The sequence below is a fragment of the Papilio machaon genome, chromosome 16, assembly GCF_912999745.1.
Source record: "Papilio machaon chromosome 16, ilPapMach1.1, whole genome shotgun sequence".
Taxonomy (NCBI): Eukaryota; Metazoa; Arthropoda; class Insecta; order Lepidoptera; family Papilionidae; genus Papilio; species Papilio machaon.
The window spans coordinates 6,252,161-6,278,096 of NC_060001.1; the positions used below are offsets into that span (position 1 = coordinate 6,252,161).

A 25,936-nucleotide genomic window follows, 5' to 3' on the forward strand; every position below is an offset into this window, starting at 1 on the left:
ATCAGTATCGATTTTTTGGACGAATCCATTTGACGAGTACCTTTCACATTCACTTTGGCCAAAACATAAACGATGTTTATTGATTTAAACTCGTCTCGGATTGTTAAACTAAAAAAAAATCATCTCAAGTTTTTAAGGATATGAAATAAGTGATAAAATAACTTTAAAATTCACAGGGTTTCATTAGCTTTATTATTCACAGTTTCAGTTTTTATTTACGATTCGGTAAATGGGACGAACTACCAATATTCATAAATTAAGAACAATATGAGATAATAGTTCCCAAAAATATGCAATACTCGTCATAGTGTTTACTATACTACCCTACGTAATTGCTAAAATGAAATTCAGATCTACAAGTCCCAAAAAATAATTTAGTACTTAAAGTGTAATAAAATAAATAAATAAAAAACTGTGATAAATTCAAATAAGTTTATAGCACAAGAAACATAGTCAAGTATAAGAGGAGTTCAGTTTGAATCCAAAACCAAATTATCATTTCAGTCAGTTGCGAAAGCGCGCAGTTCGCGCACGCGCCGTTTCATTGTTGGTCGTATTTTACGCGGGAAATTTAGTGTTGGGATAATAATTTAAACGGTAATATACATTATTTTAACAGTGTATTTCTTTAAACAGAAAATTAGAAAAAAGAAACTCAAGTAAAACGATAAATATAATATTGTAGCATGTACAGTATTTAGTTATTTATTGTAATATAGCAAAAGAAACTTTTACGTATTACAGTTACCTTTACGTATTATGTGAGAAATTTTAACTGATTTGTTTTGTGCATGCAAATTTAAGTTAATTACACGTAAATACTTCCAAAGAGTTATCTTTAATCTCTTAAAGGTTATCATTATTTATTAAAAACCATTAAAAGTTCAACGCAGTTTGACGTTATACTTGTAACTTTGATTTGATTATTGCTAACCGAAGTAAATTATTAAAAATGTTTGAACTTTAAATACTACTGGTCATAGATAAACTTAACAATTAAATATAAAACCAAATTACGTAAAAGTTAACACCGCCTGTTAAGAATCTGCGATCTTCCTTATAAAATGGTTAAAACAGATTTTTAAGGATTTCGCTCATAACATACAAAAGGTTTCATTGTCCACTTGTATTTTCCTTGAATAAAGAAGTTATATTATGAGGTCATAATTATTAAATTATCTATTCTAAGAATATATCCTAACTTTATTAGTCACGTATGAATAATATAAACAATGAAAACTAGATAGTCCACTTTTAAAAGTCTTACTTACATTTTACAATAAGTTGGATATTTTTCTTCTAAATAAAAATGTATTCGTAACTAGAAGGAACTTACCACCACTTAAATTGTTACTTAAACTGTTCCTTAGTGTAGTTTTTAAACTAAGCGCTTCCCTTCGAGATTAGGGACTATTAACTCATACTTTTCGATAGTAAGTACAAAAAACTCGTATGTATTTCAGTATGGGTTTAAATCCCGGTAATTGTCTGGTAGTATAGTTTGTATTACATGTGCAATTTCCGTTTCGCAGGCAATATGGCTTCAACAGCCATATGTGGCCGTTTTGTCTTACTCCTTGCTGTGGTAGCGGCTTCCAGAGCGCTCACGTTTGACGAAGGTAAATAATATTTGATCTCAACTTTTGTTTATATATACCTATTTGTTTCTTTAACCGATCAAAAAAATCACAATATCAATTGAAAACATGATCTACTGTTTAGATGGCGATTAATAACTTCGTTTTATAAAAAATTAATTTTCGGGTCGATCTCAAAATATTGAATATTAATTTCAGCAGCTTTTTCTATTTATCTCTTTAACATGTTATATGGTTTTTGTCGTAAATATTTGAAGAAGGTATCATATTTAGCAGGTGATTTATTTAATTTAATAATAAGTCCTTATATATAGGTATACACTTAGACATTCTATTTCTAATGTGGCTACAGCACCCTAAGTATAACAGGAATAGTACTTTTATTTTAAGACATTTGACACGAACCCGTATCTTTATGGCAGTGAAATAAAATGTCTACATTCAAAGTTACAGCTGTTGTAATAATAAAACTATTAGCGTTAACTTATGTTCATAGTACAAATTAACTGTTTAAATTATGCGTAATCAACGTTGACTATTTTTATAAAAAAATTTAAGACTGAATTTTGTTATTTTCAAACAATACCGCAATACATATGAAAGCAGTACAATTTAAATTCTTTGTTAACTTCGATACTTTTTCTGTAGCATTTTTTAATAATTAATGAAATTAAATTGACTGCCGTAATAAGGACATCCCTTAGTATAGATTTAAAGAGACGGTTTTTAGTATTCATGAAATGACACTGAGCGAGGTGTATGGTCTATTATGTTTAATATAATTGACACACACGTACAATAACGTGTTTGAGAGCTTCTAAGCTTTCTATATCTTTGGCTTGTTATTTACGTCTGTCTACGCGCAAAACGACAGATTTAACCTTGCCACGACGAGCTGTAATCTGTTTGTTCCGCTTTGTTTAGACATGTGTTAGCGTAGTATGCAAAAGTTATATACTTATTACATAGTAGTAAGCTATAGAAAGATACATATAAGTTGCTACCGTCTGTATTTCGTCCTCTTCAAAACTGGAATGATCAGACACTCACTGAACTAGTGCGTGCCATTTTTCAATCGTGTCACGTGTAATATTAGTCGGCATCCTGGTAAAGGTGGTAGAAAATAACCTTAAAGGAAGTGTTTTCTCTTATTGAAAGAATTTCTACAATGAGTTTTTAAGCTCATTCGCAACAAAAAAGGGCCTCCGAAGGCCTTCTAAAATGACTCTCTTTTAAGCTTTATTTAGAGGTATAAGTTTATGCTGAAATAAAGAATGACCAGTTAGGCCAAGTAACTGTAATCTTTATAATCATGCCTTTTCGTTTTATCAAAGAAATTCTTAAAAGACATGCTCGGATATCGTTTGTAATTTGTAACCGATAGTGGTTACTTGAATGTACGATTAGCTGTTAGTGTATAAAGTCAGTAGGTCACGGGCCATATGTTGGCCATATTCGGCCAACTTGTTTGCGTAAGCCCTTCTTTATAACTACGTATACACGTAAGCATTGAACTTACAAGGAAAGCTGGGGCTGTTATGATTATGTTATTGTTGTTTTGGACGTTACCGCGGACCGTAAGTTTCCATTGGAACATTTAAACGAAAACATATTTGTTCTTCACTTTTGTTCAGAAAATGAGAGAGATAACCATATGTATTCGTATGAATGTTTTGGGAGTAGTTACAGTTAAATTAAATTCCGAAAGTTTATATTCTGTCTTAACGAAGCGTGACCTAGATTAAAGTTTAAATCTTTTTTTTAAATATAAATAAACGATTTTGATTCTTGTTGCAATTGCTAGAAATGAAATTCAACCACGTCTAAAAATTAAATAATTACTGTAATCAGTTCATTTAAGTTATTGATAAACTGATTTGTTTACTTAAAAGGTTATCGTAAGCATAATTTGGTAGTAGCTTCCAAATAAGGAGGCCTTGCATTAAGTTCCACATAATTCTCTAAATTGGTAGACCACATGTATTAACAATAAGTACACAGTTACTATAAAAAACCGCTTCGCTGTAAGCGAAATTCAAAAGACATTATTATAAAAAACATCTGTTTCTAATTCTATCATGTTCTGTTTTATCAATTATCTTATCCAATTTGATGTGCCACTTGATTTATGATAGCTAATTACATGTGTGAACTTAATATTTCTAAACCGTTCCTAATGGCTATTAAAGATGTTTCGTGTCTGTTGAATTATTTACTCTATTTCGATGCTGTTTTAATTTATAACGTGTTTATTTGCTTATGGTACAATGCTAGGTGGGAATTTTTAAAATGCATTTTTATACAATCTAAGTTTTTTATTTGTAATTCTTCCTTGTGTAAGTAACCAATTTTGAACGTAGTGAAAACGGCACTAACGCAGGTGTTAAGCGCTTTATCGGACTGGATCGAAGTTTTACACCGTATTTTTTTTATTGTCGAATTTCGAAGTAAAACTACGTAATATAACCTAAATATTATCAACGAAGAAATTGATGATTTGATGTCAACCAACACCAGCATGGTTGACTATGGCCTAGACCTCTAACTTGAGTAGACTTCGAGCATCTCGATGCGTTATATGAGCTAAGTTTTGGCCTTTTTACTAAGTAGTTATTTAAAGGTTACCAGTTTAAAAAAGTTCAATGTTCTTTGTGGTTAAAACCTTTTAAGATAATGTTTTTTATGTGGCCAGTTATATCAGTCTAAAATAGATTATGGTTGAATCGGTTACCTCACTCGACCGCTCATTGTCCTGCGCCCACGCATCACACCCGGGACTCTGCGTTACGAAGATTAAACGAATCGCATTTATTCTCATTTAATAGAGGTTCTCAGAAAATGTGCTTAGGTCATGGACATATGGCATAATGTTTAATGCATGTAACTTCTTCAGTGAAATATGCTTGTAACTATTATTCTGAACTCAATAATAATGTTGTCTTCATTTTTTATTCGACTCTAAAGAGGAGGTTGTGAATTCTCCTGTATTTTTTTGTGTTTGTAACCTCAGATCTTTGCTCCTGGTGGACCGATTTCGATGACTCGTTTTTATTCGAAAACAAGTGCTTGTCAGATAGTCCTGTTTTTTTTTAAATTAGGTTCTGACAAATAGTTTTTTGAGTAATATTTCTTGTCTAATTATCATTCCCAAAGACCATATTTTACGTCCTATGGTAAAGTTATATGGTCTATATTAAGATTATGCAACAATCAACGTAACAGCTTGAATGGAATTAGCGTGGGCAAGGTTTTGCGACCAGCGTTCAATGAACAAGCCGTGACGTCATCACATTACCTCACTACACTAGGTCTCAGACAAACGTTCCTTCAAGCGCAAAACACTAATGCACGCTAATTCCTACTATTGAATCTGATAATTAGATTTTCAAGTTGAATTAACACGTCAAATGCATAAACGACTTCATTACAGAAAATTATAGAAAGCATATTGTTTCAAAGTAACATCTTCAGATTACTCTACCTACCATAATTATTCACAGAGAAACTTACCACGGAACAAATGATTTACTTTAATAAATACCCTTTAAGGACAAGTAAGCGTCCAAGCCTAGAATTATTTATTGGCGTTACCATGTTACTGTATTAGGTAAAGCAAGTCCCACGGAATTATACGTCCGATGGTGTGGGTTGTAACCAGGTTTTTGTCAATACCAACAATGTTATAATTTCGTTTGTGAGTTGATTACATTTTCCTAATTGACTATCGTGTCACTTAGAAGTTGACACACATAATATTCAGATAATAATTTAAATACGCCCTTATAACTATAGTATACTAGCTGTCGCCCGCGACTCCATCCGCGCGGAATTAATTTTAATTTTAAAATGTAAGTAGCCTATGTGTTCTTCCAGACTATGTTCTACATCTGTGCCAAATTTCATCAAGATCCGTTGAGCCGTTCCGGAGGTACCTTCAAACAGACATCCATCCATCCATGTATTTGAACATTCGCATTTGTAATATTAGTATGATTTATAGCCTGAATTAATACGACGGACAAAAAGTACTCTTGTTACCGTCTTGGCAAATAAAAATGTAATAAGTATTTATTTTAGCTTTGATAATAGTTATGCTAGGAATAATGATAAATACTTTCAGTTTTTATTGTATTGGACACCAGCTATCGCCCGTGACTATGGTTTTTCTATCACTCAATATTAATGTAAAAGCTGCTTTTATCATAGGATGGGTATTGAGGTCAGGGTCCCGTCGCATCCAGGAAGGCCCTACAAGGCGGGGGCGGGTTTTTATCCCTTGACAGTTACGTTCCTCACTTACATCACTGTCTCGATTCCACCATTTATTTACCGCTATACCGACGCATGAGAATTTACTGCTCTTACTGCACTCAGATTCTGAGTGACGATTACCAAATCTACACTAAAGGTCTCTTTTATTAGATGCTTCATTCTGAGTGTGGTTAATAAACAAGAGACAAGCAATCGCCTCCTTAGTTTAATAACTTTTGTGATAAACGGAATTCCATCTGCGCTTCACGCCTTTATAAATGAGAAGACAAGGAGGTTTCAACACTACTGCTGCTAGATCTACTGCTCTTATCGTTGGTTTCTGAGACCAAAATCTCTGTATAAAACATCCCTGTCATTATCTTTGACAAAACAGATAACAATATGTTTTAAACGAGGTACGAATTAGTTTTTAGATAGCAACTATAAAGACATTTCACATGCTAGTTAATTTTAATTTGTCTACATTAAAATGTATAAAACAGAATCTTTAAAAGCTTTGTAACCTTATATTAGATTAAATCTTACTTGGTCGAGGATAAATTTACGTATATGCATTTATATTGCAAACATCGAAACATCCGGCAATGAAATAAAAAAAGTGGCACGTGACTCAAACTTATGCTTGTGTCATCCAAGTCGAGAATAACATCAGAAGGGTTGGGTGTTGGGCAAGTCAGTGCCCTTGTTGCGTCAGCGTCAATTTTTATAATATACCGGCATGGATCGATTCCCGTATTTGACAATAATTTGTATGCTTCTTTACTAGGTAATAATTATAGTATACATTTACTATTTAACTTATTCCTATGATATATTCTTTATAGCTCGTTTTAACAACAAAAGTCGTAGAAAAATTTCTACCTTTAAGTTCATCATTATGCTGGAGTTTTTTTTTCATTGTACTTGTAATTCTCTTCAATTAATTAATATTGCTATAAGTTTACTCAAGATTTAGAAAGTAGAAGAGAAGTTAGAATTTTTATGGATTCTTTCTAATTAAAGTTAGAGTTTAATAAAACTGTTTTTGAGTTATAGGTAAAACTCGCATCATTTTCGTCCAAAACTTTGAAAAACTTTGAAGTTAACTATTATTATAATTTACTTTGAATAAAGCTATAAAGTTTACCAATATACCTTCACTGGCTAAGTTAAAGTTTTCCTATATACCGGAATGTCAGTTAAGAATTATTTACTCTGAGAGTAAAGTGTCGTTATTGGACGAACTATTTTTTATTCGTCGTTAGCTCATTGTACATCCACACAGTAAGGCTCAGAACTTACCCAAGTTGGGGTGACTAGGCCATCGCCAACCGCGCTGGACTAGTGCGGGTTGGTTGATTGTGAAGTCCCACGGAATTATACAGTACTATCCAGGTTCGATTCCTGTCACATGGCAATGTGTTTTTCGATTTTCATATGTACATTTATCCAACCTTCTTACAGTAAAGGAAAACATGATATAACCTGAAAATGTGTTCAAACATCGCTGATACATACAGGTGTATTAGATGTTTTTTTTCACTAAGAAAATTGGATAAATTTACATATAACATTATACATATACATTGTCATATGATATATGGATATATGGATTGAACCTGGATGTTTTAGATTACGGTCCGGGTCGATCAAGCCCTTAACGATTGCGCTATTGACGCACCTTTTTTTAAGTACTTTATACGAAAAGATTTTTCATGTCATAAGAGCTTTAAGTTGAATAGGATAATATAAAAAGTATAAATCGTCTTCACGATGTAAACACATGTGAAAAATTCTAGCTGTCGATCACGCTTTCTTAGTTCTTGGAATCAAACGTGTTGGATAACGTACATAGCTCTGGTACTCGTATGTCTGGTCACTAACTGCAAGTAGTCTTGTAAAAAAAAAGTAGATAGTAGCGGCCCTTTATCCATAACTGGGCTACACAGTTCTACAGTTACTTGTGCAGACAGGTTTTATTTGCTTTTTAAATTTATAGACAGGACAATCGAATCCATTATTGAAGATTCAACGATACGGAGATTATTTTTATAGAATCTATTATCGTTTAATTTTAAATAGTGTTTGCTAGTAAATTTCAGTTTATAAAGAACTAGCTGTCGACTGCGATTCCGTCCGTGCGTTATTAAAAAAAATAGTAGCCTATGTTCTACATCTATGCCAAATTTCAGCGAGATCCGTTGAGCTGTTCTGGAGATACCTTCAAACAAACATACATCCATCCATCTAAACTTTCGCATTTATAATGTTAGTAAGATATAATTTACGTTAGGAAATCTTTCGGATCATCGTATTTTATACTACGGCAGATTATATAAATACGTGTCTGCGGATAAAATAGACGAATAGTTATTATATTTCAATTGTTTAAATTCTATTTTTTTACTCGTTAAGCTTATATAGTTTCGTGCAACTATTTACGAAATAAGATCTTGCAATACATTTATACGTATCAGTAAAGCTACAGTTCAGTAGGTCGAAGTCCTCTTATCACCAGCCACAATTCATGAATTTTATCCAATGTTCGTTATCTTGCTGCCCCATTGACATTAGTAGCAATTTCTTCTTCGCGGATTCACGATTCACGAAAAAATATAATCTTTTTTTAGAACACATTTGTTCGACGTTACCTAGGTATGATTTATTAATTTAAGTATGCATTTCAATATTGCTATAAACCAAATCTACGCTGTTTAATAGAAACAGAGTAAACTAGTCAGAAAATTTGCGAAAAATTGTGCGTACCGTCATCTACAAAATTTGCATTAGATTTATGAGCGTAAAGTACAAAGTCAAATTTCATACAAACTTTGTCGATGAAAAAAAAAATTCATGACAATTTTCGAGATAGGCGGTAATGGTGGTCACTGTAAGAAAGGTGGTACACTATTTTAGAAACTTTTAACTACATATTTTAAAATGAGATAAGATTGGCGAAACGATTATGACGAAAATAGTTTGATAGAATGACTGAGAGACTTGCGTCTAACAATTTTCTACATCATCAATTTAAGACTTTTTTGATCTTTTCCGTGCAAGAATTTCATTTTCAGACATCACATTTATAATGTGTCATGTTTAATATGTTGTTTTAATTCCAGAAGCGACAAACGATGTGATAGCGGCTGCAGGTTCAGCACGGGAGGGAGGAGAGGTCGCTATATTGATCAAAGGCCCGCAGGGGAAGGGCAACAGGCGTGAAGTGTTGTTCCGAGCCATGGCTTCCGATGATGACGCCATATCATTGTACTATAATCACAAGACAAACAAAAGTAAGTATAATTATAGTTTAGTTGGTTTAGAAACTACTGTATTCGATCCCTGAGTATCATAGAGTCAGTCGAGTATTTTGTTTTTTATATATTTTTATGTGCTATAGCTTATCTAAATGCATGCATATTTTCAGTATCTCTTGAGAGTCTGACCGGCAGCAACCTGAAGGGAGTATCCTGGGGTCTCGGGACTCATGCTCATGAAAAGCTAATACTTGTAGCAGCTTTAGATAGAGTCAAACTATATGCTGGTTGTAAATCCCTCCACTGGCATGACATGCCAGGACAGCACGATCTTCTACAGCTGTTCTCTAAACAAAAGTTAAAACTGGTGAGTTATCATCGTAGCTCTTTCCCAGTAACGATTGGTGTTCTATTCCTTTAAACACCCTTAATATTAACTAGCTCAATATTATTATTAGACTGTTTGAAAACATTTATTCCAGTATCACGAAGAAAGTATACCAATCGAAGTATACGGCAATGAACATGCAGCTTTAGATGCTTTAAGTTGTGAAACTCATGAAAGTCCACTGAAACCACCAACACTAATGTCTTCTGATAAATCCGACGTAGAAGATGTTAAAGAATACATTGCCAAAGATGCTAGGTGGAAAAGAGAAGAAGAACAAATGCAAGGAGATGATTACAGAACGAATTATATAGATCCAAATGGGATACTTCCACAACCACCACAAGTGACTACACAAAGAGGAGATATTCCATCGTTGGATATAGAATCATGCGACGGTATGAATAAATAAGTTTTTAAAGTTTTTTTGACTTGTCTTTATCAATTTATGGGATACATTTTTGATCATCCAACTATACGTGGGTTTGGGCACCAGGTCTTCGTCATCCAGATCTATCTATTCGTCACTTTTTAATCATCACATCTTGTACCTCTCTGTCTAGATCTATTTGCGTAGTTCATGTCATGACATGTCAATTATATAAGTTTCCAGTATTAAAATTAGTTTTATTGTAATCACTTAATGCTTTGTATATTATTACAGATGAATTGATTCGTCAGCTAAATCTTCTCAGACAAACCATTGAAATGCTTCGTAGAGAATTGGGTGATCAGAAGGGTAATATTGACAGTTTGAGGAATCAACTGCGTGCATGCTGCAACCGAGTGCCAGCACCACCACCCGTTGAAAGATGCACCGGCTCCTCATGTTACCCTGGTTATTGAACATTTCTTTAATTCTCAATCTGTATTATATTAGCTTCTAATAATTTATTTTACTTCAAATTCAGCTCAGTTTAATTCAGTATTTTTTAGTTACGACCCAACTCTAAAATGCCAAATTCCGTTTTTCGGCTATTTTGTGAAAACTTTATGATAAATTGAAGAGATATTGTAAAATAAGGCTAGCTATTATAACGTTAGTTATATGAAAAAAAAACAAGTGTTTTACCAGAAATATTTTAAAATATATTAGATTTAGCATAATTTGCAGTTCGTCTATGGTTTAGAGTTTGGATTGGATATCGTTCATGTGAAGGTAAATCAAGCAACAATATGTATTTATCGAATGTGTGGGTTTTAATTAAATACTTCGTAAACATTGAACGCGTTTTATTTCAATAACCACATTCCTTTATTGGCGCAGTTCGCTGCCTACGTTGTACTTAGTTTTGAGTTCCGCCTACGCAGAATTATTGAACTTTGAGTTGCTTGATTAATCTTGGCAAAATGGATCAGGTAAAATAACAACTATAGTCGATTCAATACTTTCTATTTCTTTAACTAGGTTTTGTTTATTTCACTTCTAAATAATTTTTGACTACCTGTCGCCCGCGACTCCGTCTGCAAAGTATAAAAAAATAATATAATAAGTAGTCTATGTGTTCTTCTAGACTATGCTCTACATCTGTGCCAAATTTCATCAAGATCCGTTGAACCGTTCCGGAGATAATATTAGTAAATAAATTTCGTTAATTTAGGCTTTATCAAACTTTTATAAAATCATGACGTTTAAGGATTTGTCTTTTAGTGAACAATTAGAAATATACTTAATACTATCTGATATCATAAAATGATCTTAAACGTACCCAACAAATATCTAAATAAGGTCAGGATTAATATAAAATGTATGACTTGAACAATTGACTAGGTGTGGAATGTCGTAACACGGCGAGTGGTGTCCAATGCGGCTCCTGCCCCCGTAACATGGAAGGTGACGGTAGACGCTGCAGACCAATACTTTGTAACAGAAGACCTTGCTCACAAGGTAAGATTTACGAACCACCAATAGTGTGAAGGGTGCAGTCATCTGATTAAGTGGTCGTAGGCTACCTTGAATATTAACATTTGAATATTATAATAACCACAGGACAAGCTTCGAGTTTAGTTGGAATGGTTAAAAGAAATATTACTAAGTATTTAGTTTTTTTAATACTTTGCCAGTGTTACAAAAAGTTAAAGGAAAGTGTTCATGAGTGTGATTAAAAAAAAACTCCGTGGAAAAAGTTGATATTTAACAGTGAAATGATTCTGAAATGTCTAATGTCTGATTAAAGGTACAAAAGAACAAATAGGTCTATGAAATTTCACTGTCTATCAATTCAAAGATACATTGGTGGTCTTTATAAAGTGTACTTAAGAATTACGGATGTTAGAATTTGAAATCATTACATTTCTTCTTTTAAGCCACTTTCTATAACTTCATTTATTACAGGCGAGTATTGTGTAGACACAGAGCAAGGATATCGCTGTGAGAGATGTCCGTCAGGTCAGAGTAGTGATGGTATCACTTGTCGTTCGTCTTGCAGTTCTAACCCGTGCTTCGGTGGTCGTAAGTAACTAGTTTTGACTTCAGTGTTAATTAATTACGCTTTGGTTTAAAAATTACTTTAATAATTCAAATAAAAAAAAGTTGTAATGCAACCAACAATTTTGGTTCAATTAACTTTATGTGTTCTCTTGTTCAAGGTGTAGCCTGTCAAGATTTACCGGGAGGAGGCTACCGCTGTGGACCCTGTCCAGCTGGTTTCCATGGTAACGGCGAAGACTGTCAGAGGCTCTCGTGTCATCACATCTCTTGTTATCAGGGTAGGAGAAAAAAATATAAGAAATTACAAACTTGACAATATTTTTATAGGAAAACTCAGATCAAAATCTTAGGCTACAATTTGACCATGATGTTATTGAGTTTTTCTTCACCTATTTTTTTTACTACAATTACAATATTTAATGCAATTACTTATATTATTATCAGGTGTGGAATGTCAAGAGACATCATCAGGACCTCGTTGTGGCTCTTGTCCTGAAGGCTACATGGGTGACGGGCAGAGATGTCAGCACATTTGTGACGCAAGAAAGCCTTGCAGGGAGAGGAAGTGCACGCCGATATCGACCAGTCCATACTACCAGTGCCAGGAGTGCCCTAAAGGCTTCCAATGGAGTGGTACGAAATAATTGTAGCTTACCTTAAAAAGGAATTTACTTTGATTTTCATAAACATATTCTTCTAAGTTTAAGGACCAGTCATTACCAGTTTTAAGGTTTTTCAGCTGTTATCTCTCGTGTTGATATTGAAACTTTGTCAAAAACTAGGTTACTCGTGCGTGGATATCGACGAATGTGACCTGATCCGTCCTTGTGACGAGCTGGTGTCCTGTCGCAATGAGGAGGGCGGGTTCACGTGTGGGCCATGTCCCCCGGGGTACGCGGGCAGTGCGGGGTGGCGCGGCGCGGGGGACGAGCGCCGTCGGGAGCGCTGCATAGATATTGATGAGTGTGAGGATGGACGTACCAGTTGTCCTAGAGGACGATTATGTGTTAATACACCGGTGAGTATCAACTATTAGTCTGTAGCTGCTATAAGTACTAATGATACTTTATGCTAAGCTGGGCTACTTTTAAGGCAGTCTTTTATGAGATGATAGACCAACAGTGAGTTGTGTGATAGAAAATTAGAAGAACCGAGACCGGTGACGTCCATAAGCGATAAATCTGCATTAGTTGTTATACTTTATGTACTACAGGGTTCATATACATGTGTGCCATGTGGGGGTAACTATTACGTGAACACCTCGCGGCCTTGCTTGGAGCCGGGCTCGCTGGTGCAGCGCTGTGACCCCGCGCGCTGTCGCCGGTTCAATGCCGTCTGTGGGTACGGGCAAGAGTGCGTTTGTGCGGTGAGTACCAATGTATACAGTAACTTGAACTACAGTCCAGAATGCAGCACTAACTTATTCATCGTCATCATTATCTGTAGTTGGTCTTTCCACATAAATAATCTCTATCTTGAAACAAATACATTAAAACTTAAATGTTACGTGAAAAACACTAATTGTAACCTTCCAAAAACCCGATTTACTGTATGAAAAACAAGATTTAGTCGTTTAGGCTACAATGGAATTGTTATATTTAATACAAAACCTACGCGACAACCATTACAGTCCTAAGTCAGTGGGATAAAAGTAAAATCTTAAGATGTAAAAGTAAATCTTAGTATATGAAGGAACAAATTAGCTAAGAAGCTGCAAATCTATTAATTCCAGACTGGTTGGGCGGGCAACGGAACCGTGTGTGGACCGGACAGAGATATCGACGGGTATCCGGACCACAAGCTGCCGTGCAACGAGTTGCACTGCAAGGCTGACAACTGTCCGGAAGTCTCTAACTCCGGACAAGAGGACGCGGACGGTGACGGCATTGGTGATTCCTGTGACGCGGACGCTGATGGTGACGGCATACCTAATATTCCGGTAAATAAACTTATAACTACAAATATAATACTGATTATTGGGTTTTATTAATTTTATCTCTTAATCTTCCAGGATAACTGTCCCCTTGTATCAAATCCGGATCAATTAGATAGAGATGAAGACCGAAGTGACAAGAGAGGTGACGCGTGTGACAACTGTCCACGACGGTACAATCCTGGACAAGAAGACGCAGATCGCGATGGCATTGGTGACCTCTGCGATACTGATATGGACAATGATGGTAAGACATCAAGACTTACCACTCAGTCTAATTTTACCAGAACTTGGTAGTCACTGTGGCAGTTAGACGAGAAACAATGCTTTTTTTCATGATTACTATGAGATGCGGATCTAAGATTGTTTTATTTTCTAACTGTAGGTTTCTGAGATCAAAATCTCTGTAAAACATATCGTCATCCCTGTCATTATCTTTGACAAAACAGAAATAACAATATGTTTTAAAAAATAATTTTGGTCTTAGAAACCTTCGGTTAAGGTGAATATACACTGGAGCATTTTCTCAAGCATTTCTATTTAATGTAACGTTTTTACGAATGGTATAATATGGGTAAAAGCATAGTTTCCAAAGCACGTCTGGTTCGTGAAAGTGTGATACACTAGAACATACATAGAGCGGCTTGTTGTTTTTTTTTTTTTTTATAAGAGAAGGGGGCAAACGAGCAGCGGGAACACCAAGGTGTTCATCGTAAACAAATCGTTGTTACAAGTAAATGCTCTAGTCTATATCCACCTTTAGAGCTTTATTTTATAAATATCTAATATAAGATTTAGTGAAGAAACAATTTTTTTAATTCAAATAATGACCAAAATGAATGCAAAAAGTTATTCTTCTTAGTGACAAAAATTAATTTAAAAGCGTTACTTGATAAATATATAAGCTTAGATTTAAACATATAGCATTTTTTTTGGTATCCATTCAATCTTGTTACCTAATTTTTATTTTATTTTGTATTTTTTCTTAAGTTCTTTGACATAAATTTTCCAAGGTATTGTGAACGAGGATGACAACTGTCCCCGTGTCCACAATCCGGGTCAGGAGGACATGGACGGTGACTACATTGGTGACGCGTGTGACAACTGTCCTCGTGTCCGTAACCCCGCACAGGATGACGCCGACAGAGACAATGTCGGTGATGCGTGTGACAGTGATGTTGATCGTGACCAGTAAGTTATTTTACTAATATTATAAATGCGAATGTTTAGATGTATGGATGGATGGAAGGATGGATGTTTATTTGAAGGTATCTCCGGAACGGATCAATGGATCTTAATGAAATTTGGCACAGATGTAGAACATAGTCTGAAAGAACACATAGGCTACTTTGTAAGTGTTTTTTTTTAATTCTGAGTCGCGGCCGGCAGCTGGTAGTAGTATTTGGACGGAAAATTAAAGGGAAATTTTGTTTTTTGGTTCCATATTTTGATAATGGTTCGTTCATAAGTAAGAAAACTATGATTAACATTGTAGTCATGGTTTTATTGAAATTGCTTTTACAGTTTCTTACCTATATATTTAGTCTGAAGAAACAATCATTGTACAATACAAGAATGAAGAGAGTATATTTTTTTCACTTGCGTTACAGAGATGGTGTTCAAGATGGTTTAGACAATTGTCCTAACTTAGCCAACAGTGATCAACTGGATGTTGATAATGACGGCAAGGGTGACGCTTGTGATGATGACATTGACGGTGATGGTATACCCAACTTGGAGGACAACTGTCCTCTTGTGCCGAACTCCAATCAAATGGATAGTGACGGTAAAAAACATAAAACAAAAATATTACACTTTTATCTGTGAAATAGCACTGCTGTGATAAATGTATAATATCGATATCGATTTTTGTCGTGATTCTCCTCTTGTCTTTAATATTATTAACATGTCAGTATTTATTCAGGCGAACGTGTATTGGCTTACTTGCCCTTAAATGATAGTCGTCCGTGAAAATAAATAAAATGGTCTTTCTGTGTCACTGTCACTATTTCAGTATGTTTCTGTATTTAAATCACGAGACTTGACTAAGAACTAGTCTTTTGGATATCCAATTTGCAATTTGTATGGGAACAAAAAGTCTATAAATAAGACTTCTAATGTGTGAAATTATATAAAATCATACAAATTCCGTCTAAAAATGAAATGTTTTTTGAACAATTACAATATATTTTTAGGAGACAGTGTCGGTGACGTATGCAACAATGATTTCGACGGAGACAATGTTACAAACCCTTTAGATAATTGTCCAAACAACTCCAAAATATTCCGCACAGATTTTAGGTATGTGTGAAATTTTATTAACAATCGATGTTATTATTATGAAAAATTTGGTAACTAAAATAGTAAAAATAGATTTTTTGGATCCTTTTTTATTTTTATGGATATAGAAAAGGAAAACAAAACTGAGTTAAAATAATTGTGTGTAAAAATGTAAATTTAGTTTTCTTGGGTAATTTTACAACAGTCATTTACGTGAATTAGTGTAATTATTTCTTATTTAAATTTTTTACATATATTTTAGAGAATACATGACAGTCAGATTAGATCCAGAAGGTGAATCACAACAGGATCCTAACTGGGTGATAGCTAATGATGGTGCGGAGATCCTCCAGACCCTCAATTCTGACCCAGGTCTAGCTGTCGGTTATGATAATTTCGGTGGAGTCGACTTTGAGGGAACACTATTCGTTGATACCCAAATAGATGATGATTATGTTGGATTTATATTTGGGTGAGTTTTGACTTTACTTAAGTATTTACTCCCGCACTCAGAATCCGCGTCTTAATTAAGTCCTTTTGGATCGTTTTTTCATAATAAATCTCAAAGTAAGCACTTCCCTTAGGACAAACTGATTAAGTATGGCGTTGAATCCTTTTTAATTATTTTTCTTTGTAATTTTTTTTTTTTACTATAACACCTTTACCCACGATCTATTAGTAGTTTAGTTTTATCATACCAAGTTATGAAATCTCGTATTTCTTTTGACTTTGCATGTAATTGAACATTAAAAGGATTTCGTATAAATTGAGTTAATATCTTTACTTCAATACATAAGATGAGATGATATGATTTTCTTTTTGCATCAAATGATAACAGATATCAGAACAACAAACGTTTCTACGTTGTGATGTGGAAGAAGAACACACAGACGTACTGGCAGACGACACCATTCCGTGCGGTAGCCGAGCCAGGTATACAGCTCAAGCTGGTCAACTCCAAGACCGGTCCGGGAAAGACGCTCAGGAACGCGCTCTGGAATACAGAGTCTACTCCTGATCAAGTAAGATAAAACAACAAGAAATCTTTACGAATTTCTATATTCATCAATACTTAATTCTGACATTAAAATTGCTTTAAATCCAGGTGACTCTTCTGTGGAAAGATCCTCGCAATGTAGGTTGGCGTGAGAAGACCGCGTACCGCTGGCGTCTACTGCACCGACCGAAGATCGGTCTCATCCGGCTCAAGGTGTACGAGAACAACCGGCTGGTGGCAGACTCCGGCAACGTGTACGACTTCACGCTGAAGGGTGGCCGCCTCGGCGTCTTCTGTTTCTCACAGGAGATGATCATCTGGTCCAATCTCGTGTATCGGTGTAATGGTTAGTACACATTTACACTAATTACATATATACACGATTACACATTTGGTATTTATACACAAATAGCACATTTAAGAGAATTTTTATTATTTAAGAGAAGAGAGAGAGAAATTTTTTTGAGTAGGAGAAATTGTGATGGAATAAGGTTTAGGAGGAAATCTTTTATCACGCCAAATTGATTTTTTGTTAATTTTAGCTTTGTAATTATTTCAAGAATAGACATATTATAGCTTTAGATTGGTGTCAATATAAATTGTAGCATTTTTTTTTTGTTATTTTTAGATAAAATTCCTTCGAACATCGTTTCCGAATTGCCGACTCGACTGCTGAAGAAATTGGAAGTCGACCATAATTTTATTTACGCTTAATACTGATACAGTATTGAAATTATTTGATAAAGATGCATTTGAAAATCAATTTAAAGTTTTATTAAAAAGAAAAAATATTATTTTAAAATGATACGATTTTTAAGATATTGAACTAAACTCGTCACTATTATGGTTACTTAAAGAATTTTTTCACAGCTTTAATTTCTCATTTAACTTTAGTAAAAATGGTGTCTTTATTTACTCGTATGTGTTCATATATTTCAATTTAATTTTAAGTGTTTCTTTTAATTTCCAATTTTCATGGTTCGTTTGTAGATTTCAGTTTAAAATTTGAACAATGTGTTTATTTTGTTGAGGTATTTGTGTTTTTTATTCAGAACAAAATAATCAATGCTTTTTTTTATTTTTTTTATACTTTAAATATGAAAATAGAACTTTGTAACGAGTGAAAAATATATCTTAATTTTTAAATTAAAATTTTCAACCATATTAAGTGCCATACATTTTATAGTGTCCGAAAAATTAGTAAACATTGTTTTGTATTTTATAACTTCAACGCTGTATATATCTAAATAAATAATAATAATAATAAGTAAACTTTTGTATGAGTTCCAAGTTTTAAAATTATTAAATATTTTTTTAACAATTTATGCATTTTTAAAACCTAACTACAGGACCTAAAATGAGACACTAGTGTTTAAACGTATTTTTGTTTCTTAATTTAAAAAGAAAATAAAAGGGATTATGAATATATTTTTTATACCCCCTGAAGATCCAACCTTGATACATAGACAGGCTATAAACCGTGATATTTTGTGCCTCTTTGATTTTCGCCACATTGGAGCTGACGGTAGCGGTTGCTACATGTGGTGAGGATTAGAACCAATAATAGAGATAGAATAAACTGTCAAAAAATCAACAGGCGCGTTTAAATCGAAAGCAAAAGTTGTCATTTCCAAGGAATGACAACTTTTTTGTCCTGTTCCATTAAAAAAAAAACAATTACTGTCTATGTTCCTATTTCAAATTAGAAATACATAAATGACAGTGACATGTAATGACAATTACAATATTTGACGCGTGTTGTATTTATGTTTTTTTTCGTGACTTATTGCTTTATATTAAATTCTATTATATTAAATAAATTCGTATCAAATGGAACAAAGTGCGGTCATAGAAAGCAACAATGATCAAGAAATGCAAGTTGAACAAATTAACGAGAATAATGAAATATTAGTACCACAAGATCAAATTATTCAAACACAAAATACTGATCAAAACTTAGATGCACCAGAAGGTAATGTTGAAGCAACACTTGAAAGAAAGGAATCTACAATCCACGCTAGTACGAGTAAAGTAAATTCAATAATAACCAAGGAATTAATAAGGGGTCGTCAAATTTTACTACGTAAATGTAAAACGAGTGCTAAAGATTTATTAGCAAAACTTGCCAAAGGTTTTATACCCATTTCATTTGAACTAGCGCCTAAAGTACACAGGAGGAAGAGAAATCGTAGATTATTTATCTGTGAGAAACGTACTGTCAGATCAGAACGGACTTTACGAAGAAAATACAACAGACGACCAAGATGTGCCCGATGTGACCATTCCTACCGCTCTAGAAGGAATTATTACTAGCATTGGATTTCAACAAAATTTCAGACTCCTCTTTTTCAGAAAGGATGGTGTTAAGATAGTTGTTACTTACGTAATCACATTTCGACATTTTATTTTAAATTTATTTATTTTATTTTGATTAAATAATAGAGAGAAATTTTCTTTTAAATTTAATATATGTACTTTGTAATCAAATTATTAGACAAGCTTCAAGTGCAAGGATTGTTAAATTTTGTTTAATTAGTTCGGTTTCACAAAGTGGTCGAGGTGGATTCTTAGGGACCACGGAAGAAAGTTGCAGAAGAAATGGGGAACGTCGGAATAAAAACCCATAAATCATATTTTGAAATTTTTTTATGAAGCCAATTGGTTGTTCTCGTACATATCTTCAGTCATTTATCAGTTTCTATTCCGACGCTTCTCTAATGTAGCACGTAGTAAAAGAATATATGAATCTCTGGTTTATTAGAACAACATGTTTCGCAAACTACGCAGCGAAAATTAAATGCACTCATCTTACGTCGATATACAATCCATTTACGACATTTTTTCAATTAGAGATGGAAAAATGTGTATTACATAAATACTCTGAGGTATAGGGAAGTTAAATTTGCAGCTATCGGTTGAATTAGAAAGTGAAAATATCGCTTGCTGAATTTTTGATAAAAATGCTTAGTAAATTTGGTCCTTCCCAAGTATCAAACATGTCTGCACAAGATGGATACGTCGGTTGAGAATTTCGTCTAGACAGAATTTAATTAAGTGAATACCTACTTAAGACACATTTTATTACAATATTTATAATTCATTGGTGTTATTTGGTTTATTTATTGATGATAAAAAAGAATACTTTTGAAAAGTATAGCAAATATACTCTTCCAACTCAAATTGAAAACTGTTTTAGGTTATATTGAAAACAATTTCAAGTTATAATCAATGTTGACAGCCCCGGAGCGGTTGGATATCCGCTTTATTATAAAAGCAATAAATTCGGAACTATTCTAGAATTAACTCGGAACTCACAATAAAATATTAGAAAAATCATCCTCTCTTGTTACGGCAATAATAAATTCTATTTGTGAACTTACGAAAATAATTTGTTTTTGTGCATTTAGATTTATTTCTTTAATAATAATTTATTTAATAATTTTGTAATATTTCTTTGTTATGAATTTGTATTAGATTTTTAACAGCACAATAAAAAAACTAATAAAGTCGTCAAAATAAAAAAAGTGCCAGATTAAAATTTAACGATTGTTATAACGCTTCCGGATTCCGTTTTCATCTGGAATATTCCATAACATTTCATTTGACAAATATTATTCTTAGATTCAAATCATAAAGCTTTTGCAACCATTTCTGTCATGTCTTTATCAGTACTTAATTTATGGATTTGGATTGTCATTATTGCTGGCATAAAAAAACTGGTATCAGAAAAACGCGACAAATATATAATAACCACAATCTAGATATCTGATATAGAGCATAAACGTATGGCGTTATGACCAGTACACTCATTAAAAGTACTAAAACATTTTTCATAATGGTGTCTCCACAACTCGCGGTGCCCAGTTGAGCGCGTGTATTTCCTTCCTGAAGCAGTTTGCGCAATGCATGACTCGCATGCAGGTATCCGTCACATCCTGGCTCAGATGCTCGCAATATCGTAAAATTTGCAGGAGTCGTTTCGTGGTTTCATCGTCTGCGAATAAACAGGTAAACTAAAGTAGCTATTGGAAACTTCGCCATCTAGTGGAAAAACGCCAAAACAGTGATATCAATAGATGATGTTGTCAATCGGTTTGTCTTAGTAAGCAAAACTACGAGCATGCGGGTTCGGTTGAAAGAAATTTGTAAAATGTAATATATTCAAACTTTCGTGAGACATTATCATTAACTTATATAGGAACGGCTAAAACACTCACGTATATATATCCGGTGTCGGCACCGACTAGTTTCAAGCCCATCGGGGCCCTTCATCAGGGTGAGTGGAACTGGTATTATTTCGGGGAAGCGGCCCGTCGTTCACTGTCACCAGTCCCACTCACCCTGATGAAGGGCCCCCGATGGGCTCGAAACTAGTCGGTGCCGACACCGGATATATATACGTGAGTGTTCCTATATATGTAAGTTAAATGTAATAGTTATATAAAATACTTAGAAGTATTAAGGTGACCACAATTCTGCACAGATATCTCAAAAAACCGCTTGTCAGTTTTTCATTAAAAATTAAATATTTTTACTAACAACCCGTCTTTGATTATCAGCTGGCCATCGAGAGTCAAGATGAGGTTAGAATATTATTTGAAGAATTAAAAACTTTAGCCTTAGTCACCACTTTCCTGATATAGCTTTATGTACCTCAATTAAAGTGTTAAGTCACACATAACAAATAAAGGTTTCTTTGGGAAAACATAAAGACGTGAACATACCGGCGCCACGTTTTCTGCTATATTGAAAGAAAGAGTCCACGTTTATGTGCGAATTGGGTCCGTTGACGATGAGGTTGAGTCGTGCCGCCATACAGATGAACGCGCATCCTGTCGCGTTGTTGGTTATCTCGTAGTCCTCCGACCAGAAGTTGTAGAAGTCATTGTATATTGAGTCTGGGAGACCCATCTGGTTAGTTTTGGTACATTATAATTTTGATTTATAATAGAAACCTATTATACGTTAGTCATAAGTATTTGGTTTTGGCCAAATTGTGTTCAAAATTAAACTGAACGATCATTAAAGGACTCTTTATCTTCCGAAATCAACATTGAATGCTTGAGTTCAATTTGATAGCTACATCAATTACTTTATATGAAACGGTATATCAATTTACAAAATTATTTGATTGACTTCTAAACAATAGACGACGTATTTGGAATAACGCGGATGAGCAAAAATGATTCGAGATTAAAAAATAATTGATTCCGATAGTATCAATTATTTTTTAATAGTAAAGTTTACAACAATTTAGATTGCTTTACCTCTTGTTGACATCTGCTTAAAGGTTTTACGAAATGTACCAATATATTGTGCATAATCATGGGATGTGAGGATATTTGTATCCCGAAGAAAACGATCGTTAGAATCACAGATAACATTAAATTTATCTTCATTATAAGTTATTGCAATTACTCAAAACGTTAACAATGTAATTACTAGAAATATATTTATTGTGTTTCATTTTACTTGGAGACAAATATTAAAACATTTTCATAGTTTTAGAATTCCTAACCTACAAATATAAGTCATCTGTCAAATTAAAATTGTCAGAAGGTTGTTGCTAGGTTGAAATTAAAAACATTTCTTTTTTAAGTTCGTGCCCTTTAATCTCTCTTAACCCGACCTCATCAGTTGGAATTTAATATACCTAAGTATTTTATTATGCTTGTTATCTTAGAATATAATTTGTCTAAGCAATTATCTTAGTGTCAACCATTATTTGGTCTAAGTTTGGTATAAATTTTTACATTTATCCTCTCTCTGCCTTTCTCACAACTTTGTTTTCTTTATAATTTGGTTTTGATGCCTCACTATTTTTTAACATCAGAACAAAAAAATCAAATCTTTTATTGGATAGTAGTAAAAATTATTAAATCGTAGATTTATTAACATTCTAGGTCAGCCAATCGTTCCGATCGTTCGAAAAGTGCTCGAAGCAAATCATTTCTTGGACGAATTCCAATTTCAAGTTCGCTCTTTAAGTTAAAGTTGTACGAAACGTTAAAATTTAATATTAATTCGACACAAAAACTACAAATTGTTTCAATTTAGATTTTTATGCGAAATTAAAATTTTAATGAGATAACATACAAAATGTAAAATTGCAATATAGAGTCATGGAAAAGGTTTTCAAAGTTAGGCCTATTCATACTTAATCATAGAAAAAAGGCGCGTCTAAAGTAATTAAATGAATTTGATTTTTTTTAAACTGTTTGGGCAAGATACAGAGAATATCTCATTTTATCTACCAGTCCCAGTTTTAGTGGAAATGTACCTTAAGTAGCTAGAGCCGAACACGAGCGGCGTAGGCGAACACGTGTAACGTTAATGGGGCTCGCGCAGCATCACCTGTCCTTTTTCATTAAAGTCTAGACGACACGTGGATACGTCTATTCCCGTTTATTTATTACACGAAGAAAATGCTGAAAACTTAAAACTAGGATAAAGGGTCTTTAAAATGTTTTCTTTATTTTTTTTATAATGAAGAAAGTGACGTTTGTTCACGTTCCCATTTCTTGTCAAGTGGTGATGTGGTTTTTTAGTACATCTTTTAATCGATGCCTTTTAATTCTACTATTGGAGGCCGCCAAGATGTTTTCAACAAAATATAAGGAAAATATCTCGATATTATACTTTAAATAAAGTAATTAAAACTATAAAGAGAAGAGGTAAATTAATTGTATAAACTAAGCTATCTATTTCTACTTCTCACTGTATTATCTCTTCACTTTCATGTAATGAAACGTTGCACGCACTATCTTGATTCTCTTTCATGTTCAATGGATTGTGTGAATAAATTACAAAAGCTCTGCAAGCCTATACTAAATAAAGACTATAAAAATAAATCTACTACCAAACAAACAAACAAAATTAAACTACAATATAAAATATAGAATTCGAGAGGCAATTTTAATTGAATAAAGAATTCATTCGTATAAGCCTTACAACGAATTAAATTTATTGAAAATACTTCAAGGCAATTATTATTTTATTTCGATATTAAATTTAGTATTAAATCGTTTAGTTTCCAAATATATTTTAGGATTATTTAAATTATGTTCCAAAGATGAATAAATAAGTAGAATTTCAGAAACCTTCAAGACTTGAAAAGACAATAATGTAAAGCGTCCAATCCAAAGCAAGCTTTGCTTTGAATCAATTTTAAGTTATGCAAATGTAATTTGTCTTATCGTCAAAATAATTTGTAAGAGAATTGGCAAACATCAATTTACGAAGAATTCGCTTTAGTAAATATTCAAAAAGCTTTTTGAAATTGAATTTCGTAATAAGATTTTTCGCTAACAATTTAATCCTAATTTAATTAAAACGGAACACGTTACAAATGTATAAATAATCTGTGCCCGAGCCTTATTTAATCTGTAACAATAAAATATGTTTTCTGTACATCAAAGGTAGAACGAAATTAATTTTTATGATTAACTAGCTTTGACCCGCGACTCCGTCCGCGCGGCATAAAAAAATGCACACAAGATAAAAAAGTTCCTATGTCCGTCTCCTAGTTCTAAGCGACCCATCAATTTTCAACTAAATCAGTTAGACCGATCTTAAGTTATAAATAGTGTAACTAACACGACTTTCTTTTATATATATAGATTTATCAACACTGTGTCTCTTATCAGTTTTGATTTAGTGGTTATTTTTTGTTTAAACGAATAAATAAATGAGATATAGTGGGCAAAACTGTATGATAGTGCACTTCAATTTTATTCTAGAAGAACTTCAACTAAATATGTAGGCATTAAAAGCACGTTGGAGCGAAATTATGAGAAAAAGTTTAATTTGATATTAAATCGAAATATCGAGGTACAGTTTGCAGATATAGTTAATAATGTTCATGAGAATCAAAGTTTAAATAAAACGATATTGTTAAATAGTGTACTGTGTTGGCTGTTGGATAATTAAAATGCCTTGAAAAAAAGGGAATGTGGAACTGATTAATAAATAATGTCTTACGCTGTGGCCGTCTTCTCGAAGTCTATGTGAACTATTTTTTGCCGGTTGTAGGACTATGTTCAATAGAGGACTGTATCGGCTCATGGATGATTGAAAGGCCTTGTCAGTGAATAAAGACGTATAATGTATAAAATTCACCAAAGCAAGGTAAGAAAAGGTACGTCGGCGCGCTAGGTTTTGAAGAACAACTGAAGGGCGCGATGTAAGGGTGCGGGCGAGGTCTGACGGGGATCGAATATTTTTATTCTAATAGACTAGACCCTAAATAAGAAGATATTTTTGATTTTTAAAAGCGTAAAATGTGTGATCTTTCTATTGTTGACAATATTTAGACTTTAGATGGGAACAAAGGATAAGCACATTTTTTAACCTAAAAATTATCTGAACCGCAATTTGACAGCTTTGAAAAGAACAGAAACACAAACGAATAAAATGTGAAAAATATGTAGTCTTTTATAAACCCGCAGGTGTGTAGTGTACAATGGACCTATTTTCTTCTTTATTTACTGTATGTACATTTGAGCTCTGCGGGGTTCGATAAAAATAGCTTGGGTCAATAGCGCGTTCGTATAGCTTGCTTGTAACCGTGGATTTTCACTGTCGAAAAAATTGTCCGAAGACATATCGTCATCATGTTTATTCTTTTAAAAAAATATATATAATATAGCAATATGTTTTTTCAATCTTAACTTAGTTTGACTTATACCTGGGTTAAATGTCCTTGAAGGTCCTATATTATACAAATATCAGATTAATTTGGAGGTTGAAAAAATAGTGTGCAGACCCCACATGTTTGGATGTTGGAAATGCTGAGAGATTTT

General features: G+C 33.5%; 2 protein-coding genes across 3 annotated transcripts; one reads left to right on the forward strand and one right to left on the reverse strand.

The window, feature by feature from the left end:
- The first annotated feature begins 495 nt into the window (after window positions 1–495).
- On the forward strand, window positions 496–17,995 carry LOC106716790 (cartilage oligomeric matrix protein). The gene is made up of 21 exons (XM_014510395.2): window positions 496–597; window positions 1,533–1,619; window positions 8,972–9,142; window positions 9,277–9,473; window positions 9,589–9,892; window positions 10,159–10,332; window positions 11,266–11,382; window positions 11,830–11,946; window positions 12,084–12,203; window positions 12,370–12,558; window positions 12,708–12,943; window positions 13,139–13,291; window positions 13,658–13,864; window positions 13,937–14,105; window positions 14,872–15,049; window positions 15,469–15,644; window positions 16,054–16,159; window positions 16,401–16,610; window positions 16,977–17,160; window positions 17,244–17,481; window positions 17,764–17,995. The coding sequence occupies exons 2-21, from the start codon at window positions 1,538–1,540 to the stop codon at window positions 17,847–17,849; spliced, it is 3,414 nt and encodes a 1,137-aa protein (XP_014365881.2). The 5' UTR covers window positions 496–597; window positions 1,533–1,537; the 3' UTR covers window positions 17,850–17,995.
- A 2,911-nt stretch (window positions 17,996–20,906) lies between these two features.
- LOC123721782 (pheromone-binding protein-like) lies at window positions 20,907–22,518 on the reverse strand. 2 transcript variants are annotated; one of them, XM_045681561.1, is made up of 3 exons: window positions 22,403–22,518; window positions 21,860–22,046; window positions 20,907–21,129 (listed from the first exon to the last, which is right to left on the reverse strand). In XM_045681561.1, the coding sequence occupies exons 1-3, from the start codon at window positions 22,460–22,462 to the stop codon at window positions 20,966–20,968; spliced, it is 411 nt and encodes a 136-aa protein (XP_045537517.1). In that variant the 5' UTR covers window positions 22,463–22,518; the 3' UTR covers window positions 20,907–20,965. The 2 variants fall into 2 exon arrangements, with proteins under 2 accessions (XP_045537517.1, XP_045537518.1); XM_045681562.1 differs by having other exon boundaries at window positions 21,860–22,033; window positions 22,403–22,498.
- Between the last annotated feature and the right edge of the window lie 3,418 nt (window positions 22,519–25,936).

Coding starts and splice junctions, on each gene's coding strand:
- LOC123721782 (XM_045681561.1), bottom strand. CDS start 22,462: ATGATTATGCACAATATATTGGTACATTTCGTAAAACCTTTAAGCAGA. Junction 22,047..22,402: donor TAAGCAGATGTCAACAAGAG/GTAAAGCAATCT, acceptor AAAACTAACCAG/ATGGGTCTCCCAGACTCAAT. Junction 21,130..21,859: donor TAGCAGAAAACGTGGCGCCG/GTATGTTCACGT, acceptor GTTTATTCGCAG/ACGATGAAACCACGAAACGA.
- LOC106716790 (XM_014510395.2), top strand. CDS start 1,538: ATGGCTTCAACAGCCATATGTGGCCGTTTTGTCTTACTCCTTGCTGTG. Junction 1,620..8,971: donor AGCGCTCACGTTTGACGAAG/GTAAATAATATT, acceptor TTTTAATTCCAG/AAGCGACAAACGATGTGATA. Junction 16,160..16,400: donor ATATTCCGCACAGATTTTAG/GTATGTGTGAAA, acceptor CATATATTTTAG/AGAATACATGACAGTCAGAT.